Here is a 27,489-nt window from a genome sequence, read left to right on the forward strand (position 1 = left end):
GATATTGCCGAATAGTTGTAGTTTCCTGTATATTTTATAGCGAATTGACCCATTTCCACGAACAATAACACTGAGTTCTAGTTCATATCGAACCCCAACACCGTCTATGGGAAGATATTGATGATCCAAAATTATATTCCATTTTCTCTCTCGAGTTTAAAAAAGACTCACGAACTGAAACAAATAGATGTTCTTTCAGTCACATCTGTCTATTTTGTAACAAGGAAGTAAACTGTTTGTACTGATACGAAGAAATCATAAGTTACGATCAATGTCACAATATCCAAATGATCCTTAATAAAGAATAATGTTTTTTTCCAAATCTAAACAATTTTTAACATGCCTAGATTTAGTACGGTATCTTCAATTTCAATAGAAGTTATCGACTGTTTAGTAGGCGTTCCTACACTCGGAATGCACAACGAAATAAATATATCCCGAGCTTGCCGAAGATTGCCGACATATCACGATTGTCCATTCCGATCCATTGTGTACACACCGGTCTTACTGACCTGTGTGAAAGCACTCTAAGCATGATGGGAACGCACTACTTTTTCAAGATGGCGGCTTAAACACGGAAGTGTCAAAATTATAAAATTGTAAAGTGAAAAACAATTCAATTTAAACGCCGTTTGTGTGATCTACTGCAGATATTGATAATATTTAATTTATTTAACTGTTCTTTTATTGTATTTTATTTAGATGTAGTATATATAAACGTCATATTGATGACAGAATGTCGTGAAAAATGAAAACGCACAAATATGGATACTCCAGTAAAGGTTGTACGACATTGTTTAACATGTAACAGCCAAGCACAAGGACATTTAAGAAATCTGAGAAATGTTGCTATCCGAAACATCATGTTTAAAGAGCATTTTGAAGTTTTAGAGTGTGCTTTACAGGAGTTGAGCAATGATAGATTTGTAATGTGTGAAGCATGTATGAATTTTTTTGAAAAAGTGTTCACGATGAAAACTGTACTAAAGAAAAACTGATAACAAGTTAATTCAGGAGAGGAGAGGAGAAAGCGTATGATTTTACATTCTGTTTCACCAGTAGTAAAGAAGTTTGTACGAAACAGACTAACTCCAGTCAAACCTCGAAAAAGTGTGAAGCAACTGTTTAAGATCAACACAGAAAAAGAATGCCCTTTAGAAACTGTAAGTTTAGAAGCTCCTTCAGAACAAAATGTGACAAGTGATCATTTATACAGTGCACCAATAAATACCACCAGCCAAGCTGAGCATACATATGCAGCAAATAATTTAAGGGACAAATCACCTGGCAACTTAAATCCATATCATTCACATAAGAAGAATGTTTTGTGTCCATTACTGATATCCAAGGGGTAAAAGGAATTGTTAGAGCAAGCTGTTAATAACATGTCACAGGGTATTATTTCAGCAGAAGAAATGTTAGAAGCAATCGTTAACATTCCTTTAGTTTTTGAAAGACTTCGGCAAATTATTGTGCTCAAAATATCAGTTGAAATGGACCAAATTTGTAGCTTAAAACAGCCAAGTGTCCTTAGGTCAAAAGTAACAGACATTAAGGTAGAGACATTCTTTCGGGACATACCGGTACTGTTAGAGATGCATGAGCGTTGCCCTAGAGCTTTGGACTTTCTGATGTTCATGGCATGCCCAGTTCAGCTAAAAATGCCAGAAGAAAGCTACGTCATCCAAGCCATGTATGCTATGGCCATGTACTCCAGAAACTGCCAGCTGATAGCATTCCAAAAATGTGTTGCTGCCTCATGTATCAGATATAATGCAGGGAATGGTGTAAGTACTATGTAAACATATTTTTTAAATATTTTTTATATAAATTATAATGCAATACTTTAAAAGCAAAATTTCAAGGCAAAACATAACTATATTTATTTTTATTTTATACAGTTGTACTGCATATAAAAATACAAAGTTTTTGCAATATTTTTGGTCATTTATTTGGAAAAAAAAAACATTTGTAAATATTTTGTTGTTTGTTGGCATTATAAATATAGTTATTTTAATATGACAATTTATTTATTTTGTTGTATTTTAGTTACTTGGGCTAATGCACACCATGGGTCTAAGCGTCCCTGAACAAACCAAGCTGACCCTGTTGGATGAACTTGGAAAAATTAATGGAAAGGAAGTCATCGCTGCTCTCAAATCAAGGAAAAACATTGAAGATAACCGTGGACAACATTGATGGAAGGATTAAAGCTAATCAGGTTAGTAAACAAAAAATTAGAAAAATGATAATTAGAAAAACAACAAAAATAATACCATTGCCTTTATAGCTGTGCATATATATTTTCTTTATAGTAATATAAATAATTATTAGGCATGTCTATATAATGTATGCTACATGTAAGTTTTAGCAGGCACTGATAAGTATCACCTGCTGTAACCTCTGCATTTATTCTATATTAATAATGTATTATATACATTATATACATTTAGATTGCAACTGAATAAATATGTTTCCACCCTAGTTTGGCTATATGATTTGTGTGTGAATAATTTATGTCATGATTTCGGAGGATATTATTCGGAGAATACATGCACATTTGCTTCAGGAAAAGCAGTTTTCAATAAAGGCACATGTATTGGTTTAAGCACTGGTTACATGTATGTTCTTGGTCGGCTGAGCTTACCACTAATACCAATAAAAAATGTGAGTAGGTCAACTGTCTATATTACTGAAATACTGCTGACAATGGTACAAATTCATTTTAACACACCTTGTATTAAATGTACACACTAATGTTGTATTTCCTTACAGGTGAGGTTGGATGGTGGGAACAGAGATTTTCACTACACACATTGGTCTGTCATTATAGACAGATTTCACCCCAGAGACCTTCAGGACCTCAGCATCGAACCAAAGGCAGTTCCTGCTGGTTGACCTGACCCAAAGACTTTCTTCTTGTCGAAAGAGGAACATGCATCATTGAGGTTTGTTGCACAGTGTGAACTTAAGGGAAATTATATTGGCAAAACATTAATACTATAAAAACACAATACATAAATAAAATAAATTCAGCTGAATATTTCATAATCTCTCCTGAATCTTTATATGTCTTAATATCCTGATTGAAAATTTCTTTAAGCCTAATTAGATTTTCTGATTTTGTACAAAATGTTATCAAAAGAGCTTGACATGGGTTATAAATCCTGTAGCCAAATTGAAATTTCTTTAGCCAAATTGATGAAACTTAAGCATATGTGTAAAATGGCAGAGCATGCCCTGTAATATTCATGTTTATGTAAAACCTTTAATATTGTCTCATATTTTGTGAGACATGTAATAGTGTAATTCCATGGCTTGATATATCTATGTATATCAACTGACTGTTAATAATTATACAGAGAATATAATAAACAGTCAGTTGAAATGCAGAATCTTTATCGTTCTAAATAAAGCTTTTTGATTGAACAGAAAGTGCTACTCCTGGCTGGTTCAGAGGATTCTCATAGAAGATGTACCAGCACTATCAGTCTTCTCTTCAGTTGTTCATCCAGTGCTGAACCACAAGTACAGAAAAGTAATTGACAGACCAACAGATGTATACCCTACGTTTGTATGTATTAATATTATTACTATTTTATATTTTCTGATTATTTATATAAAACCGTTTTATAGTTTCCTGCAAGAGAGAACAACAAATCTTGATTTACTAACACTTAAATCAAGGACTAAGACAGAATATTATTTTAACTTTTGGTCAAAGTATTTCCTCTATGTGTGTTTCAGTATGTTTATGTTGGTTACCAACTTTAAATGCAGTTTGATATTAAAATAATAGATGTGTTAGACTATTATTTTAGCAAAATGAAAACTGTGTCAGTAAACAAAACCAGATTTTTTTTAGTGTTAAGGCCTTATTTTGTTCTTTTAATTATCCCCCGCTATAGGCAGTGCTGTTCAAAGGTTCGGCCCTTTTATTTTGTGTCCACTCCATAACTTTATACACTGTGGAATGAATTTCATGAACATTTGCTCATAGGTTCACCTCATTAAGATGATGTGCAGAACCTATGTTTCAACCTGGCCAGCTCAGGGTCACCAGTATTATTTAAAGGTTCATTTTTGTCCTTTCATTCTGTGTCTGATTCATAACATTGGAACCCCTTATAAAGAATTATATGATACTTTTGTCAAATGTTCACTACATTAAGACAATGTACATAACTTATGTTTCAACCTGATTTGCTAAAGGTCTAGGTCACCAGTGTGGTTATGGTTTGAGCCATGCACTTTGTGTCATCGCTATAATTTCACTCCTTAGGAATTTCATGATACTATGGTCAAATCTTTACCTCATTGAGATGATGTACAGAACATATGATTTAACCTGGCAATCTAAAGGTCAAGGTCACAGTACAGTTTTGAGATTTTAGTCAAGTACGTTGTATTTGGTGTATGCTACTGTGCTACATAACTTTGAAACTCCAGGAAAGACTGTTCCATTTTTCAGCATCAGTTATCTATTCAACTTTCCTTAATTCAGCAGGGAATATTGCTATCCTTCAGATTGCCTTGTTCATTTTGTCACAATATAATAAGGTACATTAAAAATATTAACTTACATTTTAAACTATTCAGGTGATTATGAAAGACCCTAAATCCTTAACAAATTGTGTTCAAATAATGGACACAATTTTGGGGACTTTACAATCTCTTTATACAACTGCTGGAAGAGGTATTTAGTTTGAAATATTTCAAATTGTTTGAAAAAAGTTATATTTCTTTCAGGAGTTGTTGTTAGAAGTGTTAAGCATGATATTGTTTGCTGCTTTTTCTTTCTTGAATTACTAAAAGTTATTAAAATATTAAACTACTGTAGTATAATTTAATTCGCGGGGACAAATTTTCGCGCTAAAATGGAACGTCAGATATTCGCGCGGACATGAATTCGCGCAACTGTATTATTCAGTTTAAACACATAATAACAGAGTATAATTTCGCTGGGGTTTAATTTCGCGCAATTGTCATAGCACGAAATACGCGAAAACAAAACCCACGCGAAATAAAATAATACTACAGTAAACAGTAAAGAAAACAGATTAATATACAATTTAATTTACTTTTATAATTTTAATATGTATAAGTACAAGTGGAATACTTGTACACATACATTTACAATTAACTATATAGATCTGTAGGATAAGAAATTTGCAATGATTGTTGTAAGCCTGGCATAAGACAGACAAAAAAAATGGAAAAAAATTGTTTCCAATATAATTGAACCCGGTTCTCATTTTTACAAAACAAATTCAAATTACCATTCAAGTATCATGTGTGCTTCATCAATAGCTATGCAGGAAATACTTCCCTCTCTTTTCTTTGCACTCAATAGACGGGTTCCTTTATCAGTGCTAAGTAGTGCTTCTGGATGTGCTTATATCAATGTGTATTTCCTTTTAATAATGTCATCTAGAGGCACATTAACAATACTTTATCCCTGTTTAACAGTGTTTTCATCATCAGAATTGTCGTCATCGGCTGCGGTCTGACCACTTTGACAATTATAGTCCAATCAGCACGCATTAATTCCTTGTTTGCTCATTGAATTTATTTGATCCATCATGATGCTGTTCAACGGTGTCAATATTAAGCAAACAGAAGAAACAAGGTCATACTTTGCTTTTAACACAAATGGGGCCACTTGAAAAATCAAACTTTTCCCATACCCGGTTGGCAAAATAGCCATCACATCATGTTTGCTTAAAACATGCATCAAACATTCCCTCTGACAGTCTTTCAGTGGTTTTACAAACCCAATTTCCCTAGACACGCGTGTTATTATTTCGTCCATTGTTAGCTAAAAACCGAAAGTGAAAGTACATAGTTTTAAATATCTGAATAAAATAATAGTAACACGGTCGAACTTTTAATTGTATCTTGAATTTTAAGACCAGTGAAGAATAAGTAAGCCATTTGTAATCACTTGAAAAAGATATTATGTGTTTTATTAAAAAATCGCCATCCCTACGCGGACTACTTTATATCGGAGTCTTTTTTACCCCAAATGGGGGTGAGTAATGCGTCGTAAGACACAGGTCTATTTTTGAGACCTGTGTGTACATATTGCATCCCGATCCATACGGAATTCCTCGGCCTTTTCAATCGAAATTAACCTTGGATCCGCTAGTGGCATTAATAATTTGGAGTACAAGAGTAATGTCATTATGATTTTCTGCTCAGTTGAAACTACTACGCGATTTTCTTGTAGCGTGGTAAAATGTTGTTTAATAAAAAAAGATTTCTGACATTGCAGACCGTCCTAAGACATCCGCGGTTGTTTTCGATAGAAAATGGCCGGATATATTTTTTTATAAATTATATCTTGAAAGTGCTGAGCTGCACGACAAATATCATTTTATATTTGGGAAGAAAGTTCCACTTGTGTACTAATCCTTACCAACATAAGCGTACTAGCCCACCTCATGCTTACCAAGTAAGTTCATGTACACCAAGTAACATGTACACCAAGTAACCTAATATGTACCAAGTAACCTCATGTACACCAAATAGCCTCATAAACACCAAGTTACCTGTTGTACACCCAGTTACCTCATGTACATCAAGTAACCTCAGGTGAACCAAGTAACCTCATAAACGTTAAATTGTTGTTAAATAAATTCACAAGAGATTTCGGGAATACATCACACACGTTTAAAAGTCATCTTTACCTACAACGCTGACCTTTCTGACAAATTATAATGGAAGTATTATAGTTGTCACAACTCTCCCAAAATATACCACGTCTTTGATTGAAACGTGTAAAATTCATTGAATCCAAAACAGAATAGTTAACACCAATATGTGTGATATCGATAATTTATCTATGCAGTTGTGCATGCTATGATGTTGGCTCGAACTCGCTCAGCTCGAATTTCTCGTTGACTCGAACTGGATTTAAGGACCATTTTTTATATTGAAGGTAAGCATACCCGCTTGGATTGACCTTGGAGGTGCTATTCACCTGAATAAAGGATATCAGATATTAAAACCACACCAGGTCTAGCTGAGAACACACAATGTGTGATTTCAAATGTCTTCATAAATTGAAACAGGCGTTGAAAAATAATTCTCAAAATAATTTAATGTCATTCCTATATGACTTATACATACTTGTCAGATCAAATCCACGCGTATGTTTACTGATTATGCAACCACTTTTTAATTATCTAATTTCGGATATTTAGATTTATCAGTTGTTTACCGTGCATCGTTTTTTATTAAATACGTGAGTTTTAATGTATACCTAATACATAATAAAGCAGGGCCGTGAGAGAAGGGGAGTATATTATGTGTATGTATGTTATTTTAAGCCAGAGAATGACCAGTTATCTGTTAAATTCAATCATTGACTAACTAAAGTTGATTTCATAAAAGTTTCAGAGTCAAATTCAATTTAATTTATTAGTTTCTTTGAACATTAAAATATATTCTTTTTCTCACTAAGTTCAATAAATTAATGAATTTTGGAAATTCTTCGATTTTATTTCATTTGACTTAAGAGATTCTAAAATTAGGAAAGTGACTTAAGTAAGGAAATGACTAAAGAAGTTTTATGAATACCGCCACAGGGTTAAAATTCATCATGGTCTTATTAAGCTCTTAAAACGGTGCAGCTAATCGGATTGCTCGGTATAAGAAATGGACCTTCAGAGAGAATTACGTCTATGATGTATAACCGTAATATTGACTTAAATTGCATAATGAATGCCATCGCATTACATGTACGTTCAAAAATTAAAGGGTTTTGGCTATAAGCGTTACTAACGCTTTGTAAATAATGACTTTTTCGGAATAAGAAATCATTGTTTTAACGTAAACAAGAAAAGTCTTAATTGATCTTTTGTCAGTGGTATTTTATTACCTCACTCTCGCGTAACATTGTGCCAACGACAATGATAAATATAATGTTGTTATAAGCTGAAATCAAATAAAGCTTGTGTTCAGTTTCAGCTAAAATTAATAACAACTCATTCTATTAAAAATAATTATCTTTCTTCAGTAAATAAAGTCTTTCGTTTGAACGACAATATTATTCTGAACATATTATGTTTGTGAAAATTGCTATCTACATGTTTCAGTTCTCATCGTTTAACACGTTCAAAAACAATTGCGTTATGGTTCATACTGGACTGAAAATTACCTACCATTTCAATGTATCAGCAGTCGCATTCTAGATGAAACTGACGATTTTATACATGGGATGAAGGTCTCAATCTTACCGAGACTGTCGGTGTAACACGTCAGATGTACGTCCTAGTCCAACGGAGACTGTCGATGTTAACCTTGGGATGTAAATATCAATCTAACCAAGACTATCGCTATTAAACGTGAGATGTAAGTCTCAATCTAACCGACACTGTCGACGTTAGACGTGTGATGTAAGCCTGAATCTAATGGAGAATGTCGATGTTGAACGTGAGATGTTACTCTCAATCTAACCGACAATGTCGACGTTAAACGTGAGATATGTAAGTCTCAATCTAACCGACAATGTCGATGTTAAACGTGAGATATAAATCTGAATCAATCCGAGACTTTCGATATAGTACATAGATTTAAGTCTCAATCTAACCGACATTGTCGATGTTATACGTGATATGTATGTTGTGATTTTGGTTTTTGTTCTTGAGAATCTATCCTACAAAATTAATTTCAGAATATTTCAGAATACCTTCATAATTGCGTGTGCATTCTAATGGTTCACGCGAACCCTATCCCCGACATTGAATTAAGAGGTTGTTTTATTATTTTTCTTCTGCGATTCACCTGATTGTATGTTAAGTATGCAAGTAAATCGTCATTATATTTCAATTGACTAAATCAATAAAATGGTGTTCTGAAAGATATAAGTGCTATCGTATTTATTGGCACCAAAACGAGGTTGATATAGCTTTTTTAGACTCTTTTTAAATGAGTTTACTAAATGGAAATAGCATAACATATGTTCATATGCTTGTTTATAGGCAATATATATAAACACACGAGTATTGAACATTCTACATTTATCACATAGAACATGTATATATAAAAGTTCACATAGTTTGTGGGATATTAGTTGTCCCAAAAATGTTAAAATAAAAGTATTGAGAAGAAGCTTTTGGATTCATATCATATAACTTATAGCCAGCGGTCTAAATAAAACAATTATATATGACAACACTATAGTGTACTTTGCAACAATTATGAAGAGATCCCAGTTCGATAGTACCAAATCAAACATTGTTTGTACATGTAGTTTTAATTTAACTTGATAACAAGAAGTGTGTCTTCCCGTTCTACAACAATCAGAGAAGAAGTGCGGCTGCTGAAAAACAAACTATACGGTCTGTAAACTCCGTGTTCTTCCCTTGCCAGGGTGGCCAACTTCTTCTTCCCGTCTTTTTCAACTTGGAGCACTTTGTCGGAGCCATAGCAGCAGACGAACACGTGTCCATCAGGTGTCACGTGTACTCCAGTAGGTCCTCTCATGTCAGGGTTAGTGAGAGAGGCCAGCTTGTTGCCGTTGTTGTCCAGGGTGATCAGTTGATGTTGACAGTAGTTTGTGATATATATTGTTTTCCCGTCGTTACTGATGGCACATTTCTCGACAGTGTTACCCCGTGACTTGTCCTCGTACAGCCTCTTCACCTTCTGTCCCGACAAAGGGTAAACGTAGAGGGCGGTTTTGGAGATGTAAAGCTGGCCACCATGATGAGCTGCGGCATAACAGTCATGGTTGAAGCTTAACTTCCTCGTAGTAACGAGTTTCCCTTTCGTAGCATGAATGAAATAAAGTCCTTGTTTATCAGCATTTTCTCTGTCAACACAAACGGCTACTTCATTTCCGCCAACATGGCACACGTCCCATGGATTGCCCGGTACATCACAGTGGTCGAGCACCCTGTACTCCTTGTCCAGGAGCTTCACTCTACAATTTCTACAGTCTGCTATGACAAACTCTCCACTAGGCATTTCACACAGCCCATAGATAGCACATTGATATTTGTTGTTTTTCAACTTAACGTTGTAGTCCTTGTACTCTGCAACACTGAAGACGTGGTTTGGATCGGAAAGGGGATCTTTTCGCTGTTTGGTCATTACAGTTTGTTCTTCAATCGCTCCAAACGTCTTTACTGCAGATAAAAGTTCTTCGATAAGGTTATTGGCTTGAAATGTTACATTGTAACACTCAATGGTTGATATGCCACGAAGATGATCGTTTGCCTGTAAAATCATACCCTGGCTCTTTCTGTACGCAATATATGATTTTGACTCGCTTGCTTTGGTTTGAAAAGTGGTTATCATGTTTTGCAGTCCGATAGTCATTTCGTCACAAGTTTCAATATCTTTCTTTATCTTTTTTTCAAGTTTAACTATCATACCGTCCAAGTCCTGTAAAGTTGCCTTCTCAATCTTGTCAAGAATTTCGTTGATCTTTTTACGTATGGTTTTAATTTCATCAGAAATGTCTGCGCGCGTTTTTTTCAGAGATGTCGTATTCTTTATTCTTGATTCTTTCATCAGCTCGAATTGCTTTTGAAGTTCTGCTATCTTCTTTGGAATTTGTTGAAACTCAATATTTCTATGAACACCTTTTGCTACATCTGGAATGTGTTGAATTTTGGAGCATTGCCTGAAACCAAAAAAGTGTGAAACAGTTGTTATCAACTCTGCATAAACTGTATATGCCTTTGCTTATGTGGGAATTTTTTATAGAGAATGTTTTTAATATGACGCAAGTAACCAATAGCGGCTCCAGGGGGTGGAGAGCGAGCCAAGTTTACTTTATATTGCTATATAGGAGACAATGTAATACAACCAAAAAGTACTATTCCGGGCTAAAAATTGATATTTTTTTCTTAGGGGAAACCAAACCCCCATGACAACACTTCAAACCAATTAAATTTCGGTTATGAAGGAATGGCGCAAGTAAAACGGTTACGCCTCTGACGTCGAATCCTTCCCTGGTAAGTATAGCCTATTAACTGGTTAGTGTCTTAGAGGCGCACAATATAGATTGATGCAAAAAAGTTTTTTTCTTCTAAATTTTAATGCGTTTAAATGTTTTATAAAATCTACTTAAATGATCAAAAGCACGACAAGTGTACGATTTGTGTTCAGATGAAAAAGTTAATGATATGTTTGCGCATTTTTACCGGCTAATTCATGGCCACGTAGCTATTAATTAAAAACACCGTATGCATATAAAACGGCTGAGGTTTATTTTAAATGTACACAAATCATAAGTTTTTTTCTTTAATCATTAGAAGTTGAATGAGTTAAATATTATAGTTGATTGCAAAAGTAATGTATTTTTGCATCAGCTTATATTGAGTGCCTTTAATTTGATGTTTTGTTTATACATACCTGTGGTCAATGTCAACGCACACAGGACAGCACGGCTGGTCATGGTCACCACATACCAGCTTCATGTCCTCCCCGGGGTGCATCCCGCATCTCTCCAGGTCGTCAATCACCCCTGGGGCTGTCTCCCATTTCTTCACGTCCTTTCGGCCGAGTACCGCGTGCTTCTGATATAATCCGTTATGTTTTGAAATACAGTTTTGACAGTAATATTTTTTGCATTGTGTACAATGATGGTGAGCTTCTGTGTTAAATCCGTTTGCGTCACACGGAGAGCAGGAAAAATCGTAAATGAAATCACAACCTCTATGAATTGACGATTCAAAATTAGATGCCATTTTCTTTCTTGAGTTTAAAAATGACTCACAAACTAAAACAAATAAATACTCTTCAGTCCGTACTGTTTATTTTGTAACTAGGAAGTAAATTGTTGTGTACTGAGCTGATAGGAAGATATAACAATATTACAATAAGTTTCACACTGGCACATTTACAAGATATCCAAAAAATGAGCGTTAATTCACAAGCATAGTTTCCAAATCTGAACATTTTTTAATCCCGTGTCAATTGCAATAGTTTTGTAGCCATTCGTAATCTCGACACGCCCTCCGAGATAAGCGAATGCATGTCCCGAGTTTGCATGGCATATCTGAATAGTCACGATTGCTTATCGCGAGCTTCCCGGAGATAGCCGGAGATAGCCGGGTAGTAGGTTCACATACAACTAAATAATGTTCCTATGTATTTATGAGTGAAGTGACAGAATTGAAAGTAAAATAACTCTCCAGTTCTAGTGTTTCATGACCCCCCCCCCCCCACTTCGGGAAATATTATATCGACATGTAGTTATATCGCATGATCATCGTATCGTCTCCACCCTAATTAATACTACAATAACCTGATGTGTTTTTCGTTTCACGATGGCACGAGCAAACAAAAAAAAATATCAAGCCATACAAACAGATAAGCAGATATGCTTATCGTTGAAGTCAAGGGTGATGCGCTGTATTTAGGTTAAAATAGTTAAGATTATTAGATTTAACAAGCGTTGTTTGTCGGGCCAATATGTGACTGGGGTTACGATGAACAACGTGGAATGCGGCTACCAACCAGTGTATCCCTTCAATAACTTTTACATATTTTCAATTTTACGGCGCAAAAATGACTGGGACAAGTATTGGATTACATACGGCTATTTGAAACACATAGGCATAAGTAGTCAGGTGTGCCTATCCAGACTGGAATGCACTCGGTGACCCCTTCTTATTTTATATAAATCCTCCATCTTGGACGGAGTAGAAAATGAGTCGCTTTTCGGGTGCGCTCCGGCGTAACGGGGATTTTTCGGAACCGCTCCAACGTAACGCTTCCGGATCCAACCTGTCGGGGACGGTCAGCTGAGCAGACGACTTTAACATAAACCCCGTCGTTTAAACGAATTTATCTGTTTCATTCTTTTTTACAGGTCCGTCATAGCAGACGATGTTTTTGCTCAGTTTCGGCTTATATAAGAAAACATATTTCCATCATTTATCATATTCTAAATGCCACACAATCATCGATAACTGGATTATCTATATTCTTAGATTCTATAGTTTTTGTTTATAACCCTCTATCTTAAATCATGTTACATCTGGATTAAACCGGCTGTGACGAGACATTTTGCATCTCATAAAGCTACCTCACAATATAAACAGACGCTACAACGTTTAAGTATTTAAAAAAAAAATATTAGAAATAAGCAGTGTAAAAATATTTAAACCTTAAGGAAACATGTGAAATCGTGATTTTAACTATGATCAAATCAATAGACTGGTAAACCCAAATGTTTAAACTATTTAGCAGTGTATTGGTTGCGGTTCAGAACGTTTATCACTTATAAAATGAAAAAAAACCTCACTCTACATATGTACGGTGTCTGTGTTGCAAAGGTTACCTTACTCGCTTACCATGCCAGAGGTCCCGGGTTCGATCATGGGAGCGGGTGCGGATAAAAAAAACTAAAGGTTGAATGTGATCTTTCTTACATGTTTCACAAAAATTATGATTATTTTATCTAGCAAATACCCAGAATCAATGGAGGGTATATTCCTCCTCCTCCTCTTCATCATCATGGAGCACAGGGGGCGCCTCCTCCTCCTCCCTATGGAGCACAGAGAGCGCCTCCTCGTCCACATCGTGGAGCCCAGGTAGCGCCTGCTTCTCCTCCACATTATGGATCACAGGGAACACCTCCTCCTCATGAAGCACAGAGATCACCTCCTCCTCCTCCTCCTCCTCATGAGCACATTATGCGCCTCTTCCTCCGCCTCCCCTCCTCATAAAGCAAAGGGAGCGCCTCCTCTTCCGCCACCTCCTCCTCATGGATAACAGGGAGCGCCTCCTCCGCCGCCTCCTCCTCATGGGGCACAGGGTGTGCCTCTTCCTCCGCCCCCCTCCTCCTGGAGCACAGGGAGCGCCTCCTCCTCATGGAGCTCAGGCTGCGCCTCTTCCTCTGCCGCCCCCTCCTCATGAAGTACAGGGAGCGCCTTCTCCTCATGGAACACAGGGAGCGCCTCCTCCTCATAGAGTACGGGGAGTGCTTCCTCCTCAGTCTCCTCCTCATGGAGCACAGAGAGCGCCTCCTGCTCCACCACCACCACTACCACAACCAAGAGAGGACAGTTATGACAGTAGAAGCAGCATAGTATTGCTATGAAAATACAGCACAAATACGGTACATTTTGGCGATACAAATGCATTTTGTGAGCAAAAGTAATGCATGATAAAATATGAGATAAAATTGTTAAGTTTCATTTTATAAAAAATGTTGTCATTTAGAACATTTTATTGCGAGTGCTTTAGTGATGTTAACGATTTCTTTCACGACGTGTTACAATTGCTTTACGGATTGTTGATAGTTATTACGAGCACTTTAAGTGTAGCTACGAATACATACGTATACTTTACGATTAGAAAAGGTATACAACCTGCAAAATCGAACAATTCCCTTCAGTTGTGTCCAAGACGTCAAAGGCACATCGCTTTACGACGTGTATACAATATATACAAGCATGGCTTTAAAGATGAAGGCAGTCAACAATAAGAAGAGAACGCGTTCACCCTCCACAGAACTACAACCGCGGAGACAGTCCGCTGCTGGACATCTTCCTCTTTTCTCCGGGCTAGTGGAAGGAGCAATTGTAGAAATCGTTGATATAACTGCAATCTGTTGCTTTCATATGTCATGTTGTCTCGCTGGATGTCAGTTGTCGAAAGATGAAAGAAATGCATACTTTTTTGCAAAAACATAATGAAACGTGAAAACTCGTAGCTTACTCGCACCTATTCCTAACAACACATTAACATATCTCAATTTACACGTAAATACTTAGATGGATCGTAACATTCCGTAATATACTCGAAACACTCAATAAAAAGCTCGTAAAATGTCTTTTCTTTCTCGTATTTATACGTTGTGACTCGCAGACTCTTGCCGTAAATACATTGCAAAAAAGCGTAGATGACTTGTAATTACTCGTTACCACATTTAAATCGCTCATAAAAGTGGCCAAATGGTAAGGATCCGTGTACTATTGTGAAATTATTCCATACGTAAGGATTAGTAGATGTTAGATGATGTTGTACAGCTTTTCATAAGCGTGGATCTCTAGCGCAAAGGCTCGAGCCCCAAACCGAGACTCTAGATGTTAGATGATGTTATATATACAGCTTTTCCTAGGCGTGGATCTCTAGCGCAAAGGCTCGAGCACCAAACCGAGACCCTAGATGTAAGATGATGTTATATATACAGCTTTTCATAGGCGTGGATCTCTAGCGCAAAGGCTCGAGCCCCAAAACGAGACACTAGATGTTAGATGGTGTTATATATACAGCTTTTCATAGGCGTGGATCTCTAGCGCAAAGGCTCGAGCCCCAAACCGAGACCCTAGATGTTAGATGATGTTATATATACAGCTTTTCATAGGCGTGGACCTCTAGCGCAAAGCCTCGAGCCCCAATCCGAGACTCTAGATGTAAGATGATGTTATATATACAGCTTTCCATAAGCGTGGATCTCTAACGCAATGGCTCGTGCCCTAAACCGAGACCCTAGATGATAGATGACGTTATATATACAGCTTTGCATAAGCGTGAATCTCTAGCACAATGGCTCGAGTCCCAAACCGAGACCCTAGATGTTAGATGATGGTATACATGTATATACAGCTTTTCATAGGCGTGGATCTCTAGTGCAAAGGCTCGAGCCCCAAACCGAGACCCTAGATGTTAGATGATGTTATATGTACAGCTTTCATAGGCGTGGATCTCTAGCACAAAGGCTCGAGCCCTAAACCGAGACCCTAGATGTTAGATGATGTTATACATACAGCTTTCCATAGGCGTGGATCTCTAGCGCAAAGGCTCGAGTCCCAAACCGAGACCCTAGATGTTAGATGATGTTATATATACAGCTTTCCATAGGCGTGGATCTCTAGCGCAAAGGCTCGAGTCCAAAACCGAGACCCTAGATAATAGATGATGTTATACATACAGCTTTCCATAGGCGTGGATCTCTAGCGCAAAGGCTCGAGTCCAAAACCGAGACCCTAGATGTTAGATGATGTTATACATACAGCTTGCCATAGGCGTGGACCTCTAACGCAAAGGCTCGAGTCCCAAACCGAGACCCTAGATGTTAGATGATGTTATATATACAGCTTTTTATAGGCGTGGATCTCTAGCGCAAAGGCTCGAGTCCCAAACCGAGACCCTAGATGTTAGATGATGTTATACATACAGCTTTCCATAGGCGTGGACCTCTAACGCAAAGGCTCGAGTCCCAAACCGAGACCCTAGATGTTAGATGATGTTATACATACAGCTTTTTATAGGCGTGGATCTCTAGCGCAAAGGCTCGAGTCCCAAACCGAGACCCTAGATGTTAGATGATGTTATATATACAGCTTTCCATAGGCGTGGACCTCTAACGCAAAGGCTCGAGCCCCAAACCGAGACCCTAGATGTTAGATGATGTTATATATACATCTTTGCATAGGCGTGGATCTCTAGCGCAAAGGCTCGAGTCCCAAACCGAGACCCTAGATGTAAGATGATGTTATATATACAGCTTTTCCTAGGCGTGGATCTCTAGCGCAAAGGCTCGAGCACCAAACCGAGACCCTAGATGTTAGATGATGTTATACATACAGCTTTCCATAGGCGTGGATCTCTAGCGCAAAGGCTCGAGTCCCAAACCGAGACCCTAGATGTTGGATGATGTTATATATACAGCTTTTTATAGGCGAGGATCTTTAACACAAAGGCTCGAGCCCCAAACCGAGACCCTAGATGCAAAATGATGTTATATATACAGATTTTCATAGGCGTGGACCTCTAGCTGACTATTGCTTACCATACATAAAGTACTTTATCATGACAGGCTATTTTAGCTTACTTATACAAAATCATCACTTAAATTTTTCATTAGCAATTTTGTGCAAGGTTGAATTGTTTAATACTTCAATGATAACTACAGGGACCTGCCCAGTAGTTTATCATTCATATTAAATAAGCTCTGTTTAGAGGCACAAATTATGTCGAGCGAAATAATGCTCACTTTAAGTGATATAAAGTAGATTCAAAACATACGTCGAAAACACGTTTCAAACAGTGATAAATTACGTCATAAATGCTACGAATGAAGACTTTAAGCAAAGACAACTTTACTATATTCACTATTTTAAATGTAACGTACTACAGTGAAGAATTATTTTTTTTTAAGTCATCATTCGAAGCAAATGCTGCCTTCCGACGGAGCATTTCTGACGTAATTTTTCAATTATTTGTATTTTTCCTTAACAAGTTATAATGCTAGAATTATATTTGTCACAACTCTTCCCAAAATAAACTAGAACGTCTTTGAATGAAACGTGTAAAAATCATTCAAAACAAAAACAAAATAGTTTGTGATGACGATGATTTATCAATGCGGTCGTACATGCTATGATTATGATTTTGATGATCATAAGATGTATATGCTTAAACAGTCGAACCCTGTTGGCTCGAACTCGCTTGGCTCGAACTCCTCGTTTGCTAGAACTTTATGTAAAGGACCGATTTGTTTAAATTTAATTTAAGTAATGTTCAGTCGTTTCTGAAGCAGAATGTCAAAGCGTTTGATCATTGTTGTTATTGTATAAGAATCAATTTTTAAAGCAAATACCCAAACAGGAATAGCAAAATTAAAAGTAAACAGTAAAACTAATATTTTACTCAGCTATGAAAAGGAAATCCACAAAATACAAACACCTTCCAGTTTTTAACACAAAACAGTACCTAAAAAACACACTAACTGTCAACACACAATGTGTGACTTGAAATGTGTTCATAAATCTAAACAGGCGTTGATAACAAATTCAATATGATTCCTGTATGACTTATACATATGTGTCCAAACAAATCTACGTACATGCCTACTGATTAATGTACCCATTAATTTATTTATTTATCAAACTTCGGATGTTTAAATTTATCAGTTGTTTACCCTGTATCATTTGCTCAATAAAGAAGTGAGTTGTAATGTATTTGTAATACATACTAAAGCAGGGTCGTTAGAGAAGGGGAGAATGTTATTTTTAGCCCGAGAATGACCAATTATCTTTAAAATGTGTGCTCCTTAAACAAATGAACAGGGCCGATATTCAATACTGGTCTTAATTGGATCTTAGAACAATGTAACTAATCGGATTCCTCGGTATGCATCACGGACTATAAAGTGAATGGAGTCAATGATGTAATGATTGACTTAAGAAATAGTTAAATGACATGAAGTAACATTTCTATGATTAGGCGGAGTGAACGCAGCGAAAAAGCCTTTCTTAACCATTAAAATATTACTTCAGGTCATCTAACTGTCTTAGAATATTACGTCATTGGCAGACACATTGTCAACTCAAAATCTGACGCAGGGTGTGTGTATCGGATAACTGGCAGGACCTTTAAATACCCGTGCAAGTTGAAATAAAGCCTATGACTAAATGGTCGCCTATCTGCAATTTCATTGGCTAAAATCTCTAGGTTGTATTCTTCAGTTTTAAATTGTATACCATTCCAGTGCTTTTTTTACAATTTTACCAAAGCTTATTTCCTTGATGAAAAACAGTAAGCAATACAGAGAAATTATGAATGAAATGGTTTTATGGTCAAAATATACGCTGAAAATAACATTGAACTGAAATAATGTGAATATAAAAAATGTAAAATCACGATGGCTGCGATGACCTTAACTTTAACATTGACATCTTTACAGACATATGTCGATCACGTTATGGAAAAGATGCTTTGAAAACATCAGGAATTCTTTAAAGATGCACTCTTTCTCCCAAATTTATTAAAAATATTGTTTTAATATTCCAAAAAAAAAAATGAATAAATGTCGAAAAGAATGGTTCTTATGAAGAATTCCGAGTTTAATTTGAAAGAAATGAGCATAAAACACGGTATTTCTTCCTTATGAGACTATAAAGTAGATCACAGTAAATCTTTTAGCATTCACCAGTCATTTTTTTTTTTTGCGCTCTCTGCTATCAAATACACGGTTACATTCTTGTTATCAGTAATTAATATTTTCCATAAATACATTATTTCGTAAGAAGTTAAAGGTATATCACTCAAAATTTATGTTTGTTGTACATGTGTATGTATTCATTTTGAATAAGAGTGTCACTTAAAAAAATATATTGAAATTACAAATAAGTCGCATTGCGCCAATATATGAATACAATAAATTGTACATACCTGCATGTTGGCTTTGATAGTTGTGTGTGTGTGTGTGTGTGTGTGTGTGCGTGCGTGCGTGCGTGCGTGCGTGCGTGCGTGCGTGTGTGTTTTCTTGTAAATACAATCCCGTTTTCTGCAGACAACTTGGGACTTCTTTTTTAATGTTTTATAAGATTTGCTTCACTTGACAAAGTACATGTATCTAAGAATAAGAGATACATATGTGTTGTCGTCTGTAGTGCAGTTAACGACACACTGGCCGAATCGTATAGAATTATCAATATCAAATTATGCTCTACATGCATTTTTAATAAAACAAACATTTTTGAGATTGATTTTAACTGTTAAAAAGAATGAACTTACCATTTTATGTATGAACTTTCATGGAACATTCGGTTAAAATTAACCCGCTTGGTAGATATCGGTTGAATAATTACTTGGCCACATGTGCTAGTAATAGAGTTGTATATCATTTCTACCTACCAACTCTAACCGCGTACATGTATGCACACGCATTTTGAATTTGACTATTTTCCTTCAACAGTTTCCCTTCATCATTTCATCAATTCAGTTTTCTTTTTAAAAAAAAAATAGTATAATGCTTTGAAAAGGCGTGTCCAAAAGCTGATCGATAAAGGTGTTCCGCCTAATCTAATAGTTCAGATCATCGGCCATAAAAACCTGAACAGTTATAGCAGATTAAAAACCAACCAGGTCATGGCGCTTTCCGACATCTTGTCGAAAAAACTTCCGAAGTCAGCGCTCCATCCTTCTCAAAAGCATCCTCGGGCACATCCTTGACATCTCCTCTGGTTTTTTTTGTAACGGAAACGCGACATTCAACTTATATATTTATGAAACTAATTTGCCATCGCAACAACAAAAAAAACCTTTGGCTGCATAGCATGAATTCACCCCGAAAAAATACCGTAATATCCCGAGTCTTTATTTGTTAATATAAATCTGTTCTTCAATGTAAAAAAATCCAGATGTTCCAGTTTAATTCACTTGTATTTCTACGCGATTTATTTTCAAAATGCATTTGATTAAATACTTGTTTTGTTGCTCAATAAATGTTAATAATCATATGTTTCGTTGATTTTAGTAGCGTTTTAACTAAAATTAATTTCAATTGCAACAACCATTTCCGTAAGATAGGGAAATATTTTAGTGGACGTACTTTTCGCGCGAATAGGAGTAACCTAGACACAGCGGCTATGCCACCATAACTCGTGGTAACAGAAACATAATAATTTCAATAGTTTTCAGTGACTACTCGTGAAATAAAATATGATCTAATTCTTAGCATAATATGTTAGCATATCTTATATGCTATTTTCAGTTTTTACCAAATTGTTTAGATTTATGAAACAAAAGCACAGGCGTTATCGTTCAAATGTGGAATAAGATGCACCTACGAGTTCCATGTATCAGCATCGCAGTCCATCTGAAACCGACGATTTCAACCGATCTAACCGAGACTGAGTATACGTTATATGTAAGTCTTAATCTAACCGTGACAGTCGATGTTCTACTTGAGATGTTAATCTCAATCTAACCGGAACTGTATATGTTATACGTGAAATGTAAGTCTCAATTTGTCTATGTTAAAGGTGGAACGTAGGTCTTAACCTAATCGAGACTGTCGATGTTGAACCTGGGATGTAAGTCTCAATCTAAACGAGACTGCCAATGTAACACATAAACTGATAGTCTCAATCAAACCGATACTGCCAATGTTATACATAAGATGTAAGTCTCAATATAGCAGAGACTGTCGATGCTGAACGTATGATTTAAATCTCAAACTAGCTGAGACTAGCGATGTGACGCGTGAGATGTAAGTCTCAATATAACAGAAAATGCAGATGTTATACGGGTGAGATGTAAGTCTCCATCAAACCGAGACTGTCCGTGTAAAACATCGGATGTAGGTCAAAATGTTCAACCGTGACTGCCGATGTTATATGTGAGATGTAAGTCTCAATATAACCGAGGCTGTCGATGTTGAACGTGGGATGTAGATCTCAAAGTAGCCGAGACTGTCGATGTCATACGTGAGAAGTGAGCCTCAGACCAGCGTATACAATTGATATTAAACACGAGATGTATGTCTCAATCTTACCGAGACTGTTGATGTTATAGGGGATATAAGTTTCAAACTAGCCGAGACTGTCGATATTGCAAGTGCGGTGTCTCGATAAAACCAAGGCTGCCGATGTTATACTTAAGATGATAGGCCCAAACTTGCCGAGAATGTCGATGCTGAACGTGGATTAAAGTCTCTAACTAGCCGAGACTGTCGATGTAATAAGTGAGATGTAAGTCTCAATCTAACCGGGGTATAATATGTGTGATGTAAGTCTCATACCATCGGAGACTGTGTATGCTAGATGTCAGTCTCATTCTGACCGAGAATGTCAATGTTTTACGATATTATACGTCTTACGTATTATACGTAAGTCTTCAACCGAGATGTCTATGTTATATGTGAGATGTAAGTATTATTCCAACGGTGACTGTTGGTGCTTAATGTGAAATGTAAGTCTCAAACTAAATGAGACTATCGATGAAATGCATGAGATGTAAGTCTCAGACCAGCAGAAACTGTCGTTGTTTAACGTGAGGTCTAAGTCTAACTCTTGCCGAGACTATCGATGTTATACGTGAGATGTAAGTCTCAGACCAATGGAAACTGTCGATGTTTAACGTGAGGTCTAAGTCTAAATCTAACCTAGACTGTCGATGTTATACGTTCGATGTATTTTGTGTTTTGGTATGTGCTCTTGAGACGAAATAAGAGATTGTTTCATTATTATTTATCGCAATTCACCTGACTATGTGTGCATTATGCAGGTAAATGTTCATTACAGTTCGATTCAATAATTCAATCTGATGGTGTTTTGAAAGTAATACGTGCTACAGAATTAAAGACACCAAAACAAGTTTGGTAAGGCGGTTTTTTCGCCTCTTTTTTAATGATTTTGAAAATAGGATACATCCTATTAAAATAAACAATGCGTTTATTTGCTCATTTATAGGCACTCTCTATGCAAGGATATTGAACAATCTACATTCATCGAAAAGAAAATAATGTTACAAATGGTTTTTGTAATGTAAATTCGTCCGAAATGTGATCAAATATTAGAATTCACAATAAGCTTTTTGATTCATTTCATATTATATTATAACCAGGGGTCTAAACATAACAATTATCTTTGACAATACCGCAATGTACTTTGCAACAATTATCTGAATCCTAGTTCGATAGTACCAAATCAAACATGAATAGTTTTTAGTATTAAATTATCTTGATTAGAAGAAGTGTGTCTTTCACTCCACCAACAATCAAAGAAGAACTGCTGCTGCTGAAAAATAAATCACGTGGTCGATTTAACACGTCTTCTGTCCTTGCCAGGGTGGCAAACTTCTTCTTCCCGTCTTTGTCAACCTGAAGCACTGTGTCGGAGCCATGGCAGCAGACGAACACGTGTCCAGTAGGTGTCGCGTGTACTCCGGAAGGTTGTTTCATGTCAGGGTCAGTGAGTAAGGCCAGCCTGTTGCCGTTGTTGTCTAGGGTGATCAGTTGATGTTTACTGTAGTTTGTAAAGTATATTATTTCCCCGTCGTTACTGATGGCACATTGATCTACCGTCCTATACCAAGACTTATCCTCGTACAGCATCTTCAACTTCTGTCCCGACATCGTGTAGACGTACAGGGCTTTACCGGAGGAGATGTAAAGCTGGCCACCATGATGAGCTGCGGTATAACAGTGATGGGTTAAACTTAACTTCCTCGTAGTTACGAGTTTCCCTTTCGAAGCATTAATGCAATGAAGTTCACTGTTAACACAAACGGCCACTTCATTTCCGTCAATGTGACACACGTCCCATGGATCCCCCGGGACATCCAAGTGGTCGATCACCCTGTACTCCTTGTCCAGGAGCTTCACTTTCCAATTATTACAGTCTGCTATGACAAACTCTCCACTAGGCAGTTCACATACGCCACTGATACTACACTTATATACGTCATCACTCATCTTCACGTTGTACTCCTTGTACTCTGAAACACTGAAGACGTGGTTTGGATCGGAAAGGGGATCTTTTCGCTGTTTGGTCAGAACAGTTTGTTCTTCAATCTCTCCAAACGTCTTTACTGCAGATAAAAGTTCTTCTATAAGGTTATTGGTTTGAAATGTTACATTGTAACACTCAATGGCTGCTATGCCACGAAGATCATCGTTTGCTTGTGAAATCATATTCTGGCTCTTTCTGTACGCAATATATGATTTTGACTCGCTTGATTTTGCTTTGGTTTGAAAAGCGGCAATCATGTTTTGTAATTCGATAGTCATTTTATCACAAGTTTCGATATCTTTCTTTAGTTTTTTTTTCAACTTCAGCTATCATTCCGTCCAATTCCTGTAAAGTTGTTTTCTCAATCTTGTCAAGGATTTCGTTGATCCTTTTACGCATGGTTTTAATTTCGTCAGAAATGGCTGCCCGCGTCTTTTTCAGAGATGTCGTATTCTTCAATCGTGCTTCTTTCATCTTCTCGAATTGCTTTTGAACCTCAGCTATCTTCTTTGGAATTTGTTGAAACTCAATATTTCTCTGGACACCTTTTGCTAAATCTGGAATGTGTTGGATTTTGGAGCATTGCCTGAAACCAAGAAGTTGTGAAACAGTTGTAATCAGATCTGCATAAACTGTATATGAACTTGCTTATGTGGGAATTTTTTATAGAAAATGATTTAAATATAACGCAAGTAACCAATAGCGGTTCCAGGGGAGGGGATGCGACCGTCTCCTCCCCCTCCCCCTCTTAAATCGCCCAAGCTTACTTTTTAATGTTATATAGGAGAAAAAAGATAATATAATACGCCAAAAAAGCAACATTCAAGCCAGAATTTGATATATTTTTCTTTTGGGAAACCAAACCCCCTTAAAAACCAATTAAATTTCGGTTCTGGGGTAGTGGCACAGGTCAAACGGCTACGCCCGTGAGTTACGCCCCCCCCCCCCCGACGTCGAATCCTGGTTTTGCCCCTGGTATGTATAGTTTATTTACCGGTTGGTGGCTTTAAGGCGCACGCTATAGGTTGATGTCAGAAAAGATTTTTCTTTCGAATTTTAATGCATTTTAAAGCTGCACTCTCACAGATTGAACGCATACATAACAGCACAGCTGGTCATGGTCACCACATACCAGCTTCAGCGCCTCCCCGGGGTGCATCCCGCATCTCTCCAGGGAGTCCGTCACCCCTGGGGCTGCCTCCCATTTCTTTACGTCCTTCCGGCCGAGCACCGCATGTTTCTGATATAATCCGTTATGTTTTGAAACACAGTTTTGGCAGTAATATTTTGTGCATTGAGTACAATAATGGTGAGCTTCTGTGTTAAATCCGTTCTCTTCACACGGAGAGCAGGAAAAATCGTGAATGAAATCACAACCCCTCTGAATGGATGATTCGAAACCAGATGCCATTATCTCTCTTGAGTTTAAAATGGCTCACAAACTAAATCAAATAGATGATCATTCAGTCCGTACTGTTTATTTTGTAACAAGAAAGTAAATTGTTTTGTATTGAGCTGATACGAAGAAAACAATATCACAATCAATTTCACACTGACACATTACACGATATCCAAACAATGAACGTTATGTACTACCGTGCTAAATTAACAAGCATTGTTTCCAAATTTAAACATATTTCAGTCCCCTGTCAATTGAAATAGTTTCATAGCCGTTTCTATTCTCGAAAAAAAAAAACAAGATAAGCGTATCCCGAGCCAGTCGCTGATTGCCGATAAGTCACGATTGCTTGTCCCGAGCTTGGCGAAGATAGCCGAATAGTCGCGATTGCTTATCTCGAGCTTGCCAGAGATATCTGAGTAGTAATTTCACATACAATTTAAAGATGCAATATTACTACCAAATAGATTTACCATATTTAATATAATTGTTTAAATTTACCAGAAAGGATTAATAAATGTCGAAAACAATGGTTCTTATGAAGGATACTCTGTTTAATTTGAAAGAAAGTTGCCGAAAACACGATATTTCTACCTTATGAGACAGTAGTAGACCACAGTTAATCTTTTAGCATTCACCAATTATTTAATATTCTTGGGTTTTCATCTATTAAATACACGGCTATAAACGTCATTTTTGTTATTCGAAGCATTATCAGTAATTAATATTTTTCATAAATGCATTATTTAGTAAGAAGTTGAAGGCTTATCACTCAAAAGTAATGTTTGTTATACATGTGTATGTATTGATTTTGATTAAGAGTGTCACTTTAATAATGTTCTAAGTTTTAATAAGTGGTCAGTAGTGTCTAGTGTGTCTATCCAGACTGCAATGCACTCGGTGACCCCTTCTTATTCTGTATAAATCCGCCATCTCGTTTAAAGGTTACTTCACCCCATGCCAGAGGTCCCGGGTTCAAATAACGAGTATTTTATCTAACAAATACGCAGAATCAATGGAGCGTATCCTCCTCCTCAACCTCATCCTCTTCCACCTCCTCCTCATCCTCCTCCTCATAGAGCACAGGGGGCGCCACCTCCTCCGCCTTCCCCTCCTCATGGAGCACAGGGTGCGCCTCCTCCACCACCACCACAACTACCACCACAAAGAGAGGACAGTTATGATAGTAGACGCATCATGGTATTACTATTAACATACAGCACAAATATGGTACATTTTGGCGAAAGAAATGCATTTTATGAGCAAAAGTAATGCATGATAAAATATAGGATAAAATTGTTAAGTTTCCATTGAAAAAAGGTGTTGTCGTTTAGAACATTTTATTGCAAGTGCTTAAGTGATGTTTACGATTTCATTCACGACGTGTTACAATTGATTATCGGATTGTTGAGAGATATTACGAGCACTTTAAGAGTAGTTACGAATGCATACGTATATTTTGCGATTAGAAAAGGTATACCTGGTACAATCTGCATATTCGAACAATTCCCTTAAGTTGTGTGCAGGGCCGTCAAAGTCACATCTCTTTACGCCGTATATACAATACATACAAGCACGGTTCTAAAGAAGAAGGCAGTCAACAGTAAGAAGAGAACGCGTTCACCCTCCACAGAACTACAACCGCGGAGACAGTCCGCTGTTGGGCATATTTCTCTTTCCTCTGGGCTAGTGGAAGGAGCAATTGTAGAAATCGTTGATATAACTGCAATATGTTGCTCTCATATGCCATGTTGTCTCGCTGGATGTCAGTTGTCGAATGATGATACATATAAATTGCATACATTTTGCAAAAATATAATGAAAGGTGAAAACTCGTAGCTTACTCGCAACTATTCTTAACAACACGTTAACAGATCTCAATTTAAATGGATCGTAACATTCCGCAATATACTCGTAACAATAAATAAAAAGCTCGTAAAATGTCGCTACATTTTCATATTTATCCGTGGTAACTCGTAGATTCATGCCGTAAATACCATGCAATAAACCGCAGACGACTCGTAATTACTCGTTACCACTCTTAAATCGCTCATAACAGTGGCCAAGTTGTAAGGATCCGTGTACTTTTACGAAATTGTGCCATACGTAAGGATTTATAAGAAAATCCGTATACGTGAGGGTAGCATTACGTTTGCTCAAATAAAGATGGTGAAAGATGATATTATGTATATAGCTTTTCAAAGGCGTGGACCTCTAACGCAATGCCTCGAACCCTAGATGTTAGATGATGTTATAAATACACAGCTTTTCCTAGGCGTGGACCTTTAACGCAATGGCTAGAGCCCCAAAACGAGACCCTAGATGTTAGATGATGTTATATATACAGCTTTTCATAGGCGTATAACACTTACCCAATGGCTCGAGCCCCAAACCGAGACCCTATATGTAAGACGATGTTAATTATACACCTTTTCATAGGCGTAGACCTATAACCCAATGCCTCGAGCCCCAAACCGACAACCTAGGTGTTAGATGATTTGATAGCTTTTCAGAGGCGTAGACTTCTTACACAATGCCTCCAGCTCCAAACCGAGACTCTAGATGTAAGATGATGTTATATATACACCTTTTCATTATTATTATTATATATTTTGTTTTAGGCGGGTGGCCTTTGTCAAATAAACATGCAAAATTGAACATTTAAGTGAGAGAAAAAGAAATTCTGTAATACCATCTTATATACCACCGACAATACATTTGAAAACCTTTTTGGTCAATATATATTAGCTAGCTGTTCTCAACAGCAATAAGCTTGAACAACAAAACTTTCAAATGTTGTGTTTTTTAATAAGTAAATTAGATTTCAGATAATCGACTATGATAATGCGTGGCGTTATCACACAAGTCTACACCATGCGTTAG

The 27,489-nt window shown here is 36.9% G+C and overlaps 1 protein-coding gene and 2 pseudogenes across 1 annotated transcript; 1 reads left to right on the forward strand and 2 right to left on the reverse strand.

Moving 5' to 3' along the window:
• Positions 1 to 1,385: 1,385 nt before the first annotated feature.
• Positions 1,386 to 4,704, forward strand: LOC128216139 (uncharacterized; annotated as a pseudogene).
• Positions 4,705 to 9,151: 4,447 nt separating this feature from the next.
• Positions 9,152 to 11,939, reverse strand: LOC128218552 (uncharacterized). Its single transcript, XM_052926244.1, has 2 exons — positions 11,368 to 11,939; positions 9,152 to 10,633 (listed from the first exon to the last, which is right to left on the reverse strand). The coding sequence occupies exons 1-2, from the start codon at positions 11,700 to 11,702 to the stop codon at positions 9,259 to 9,261; spliced, it is 1,710 nt and encodes a 569-aa protein (XP_052782204.1). The 5' UTR covers positions 11,703 to 11,939; the 3' UTR covers positions 9,152 to 9,258.
• A 10,237-nt stretch (positions 11,940 to 22,176) lies between these two features.
• On the reverse strand, positions 22,177 to 24,618 carry LOC128216140 (uncharacterized; annotated as a pseudogene).
• Positions 24,619 to 27,489: the final 2,871 nt, after the last annotated feature.

This window comes from Mya arenaria, chromosome 14 (assembly GCF_026914265.1).
Source record: "Mya arenaria isolate MELC-2E11 chromosome 14, ASM2691426v1".
Taxonomy (NCBI): domain Eukaryota; kingdom Metazoa; phylum Mollusca; class Bivalvia; order Myida; family Myidae; genus Mya; species Mya arenaria.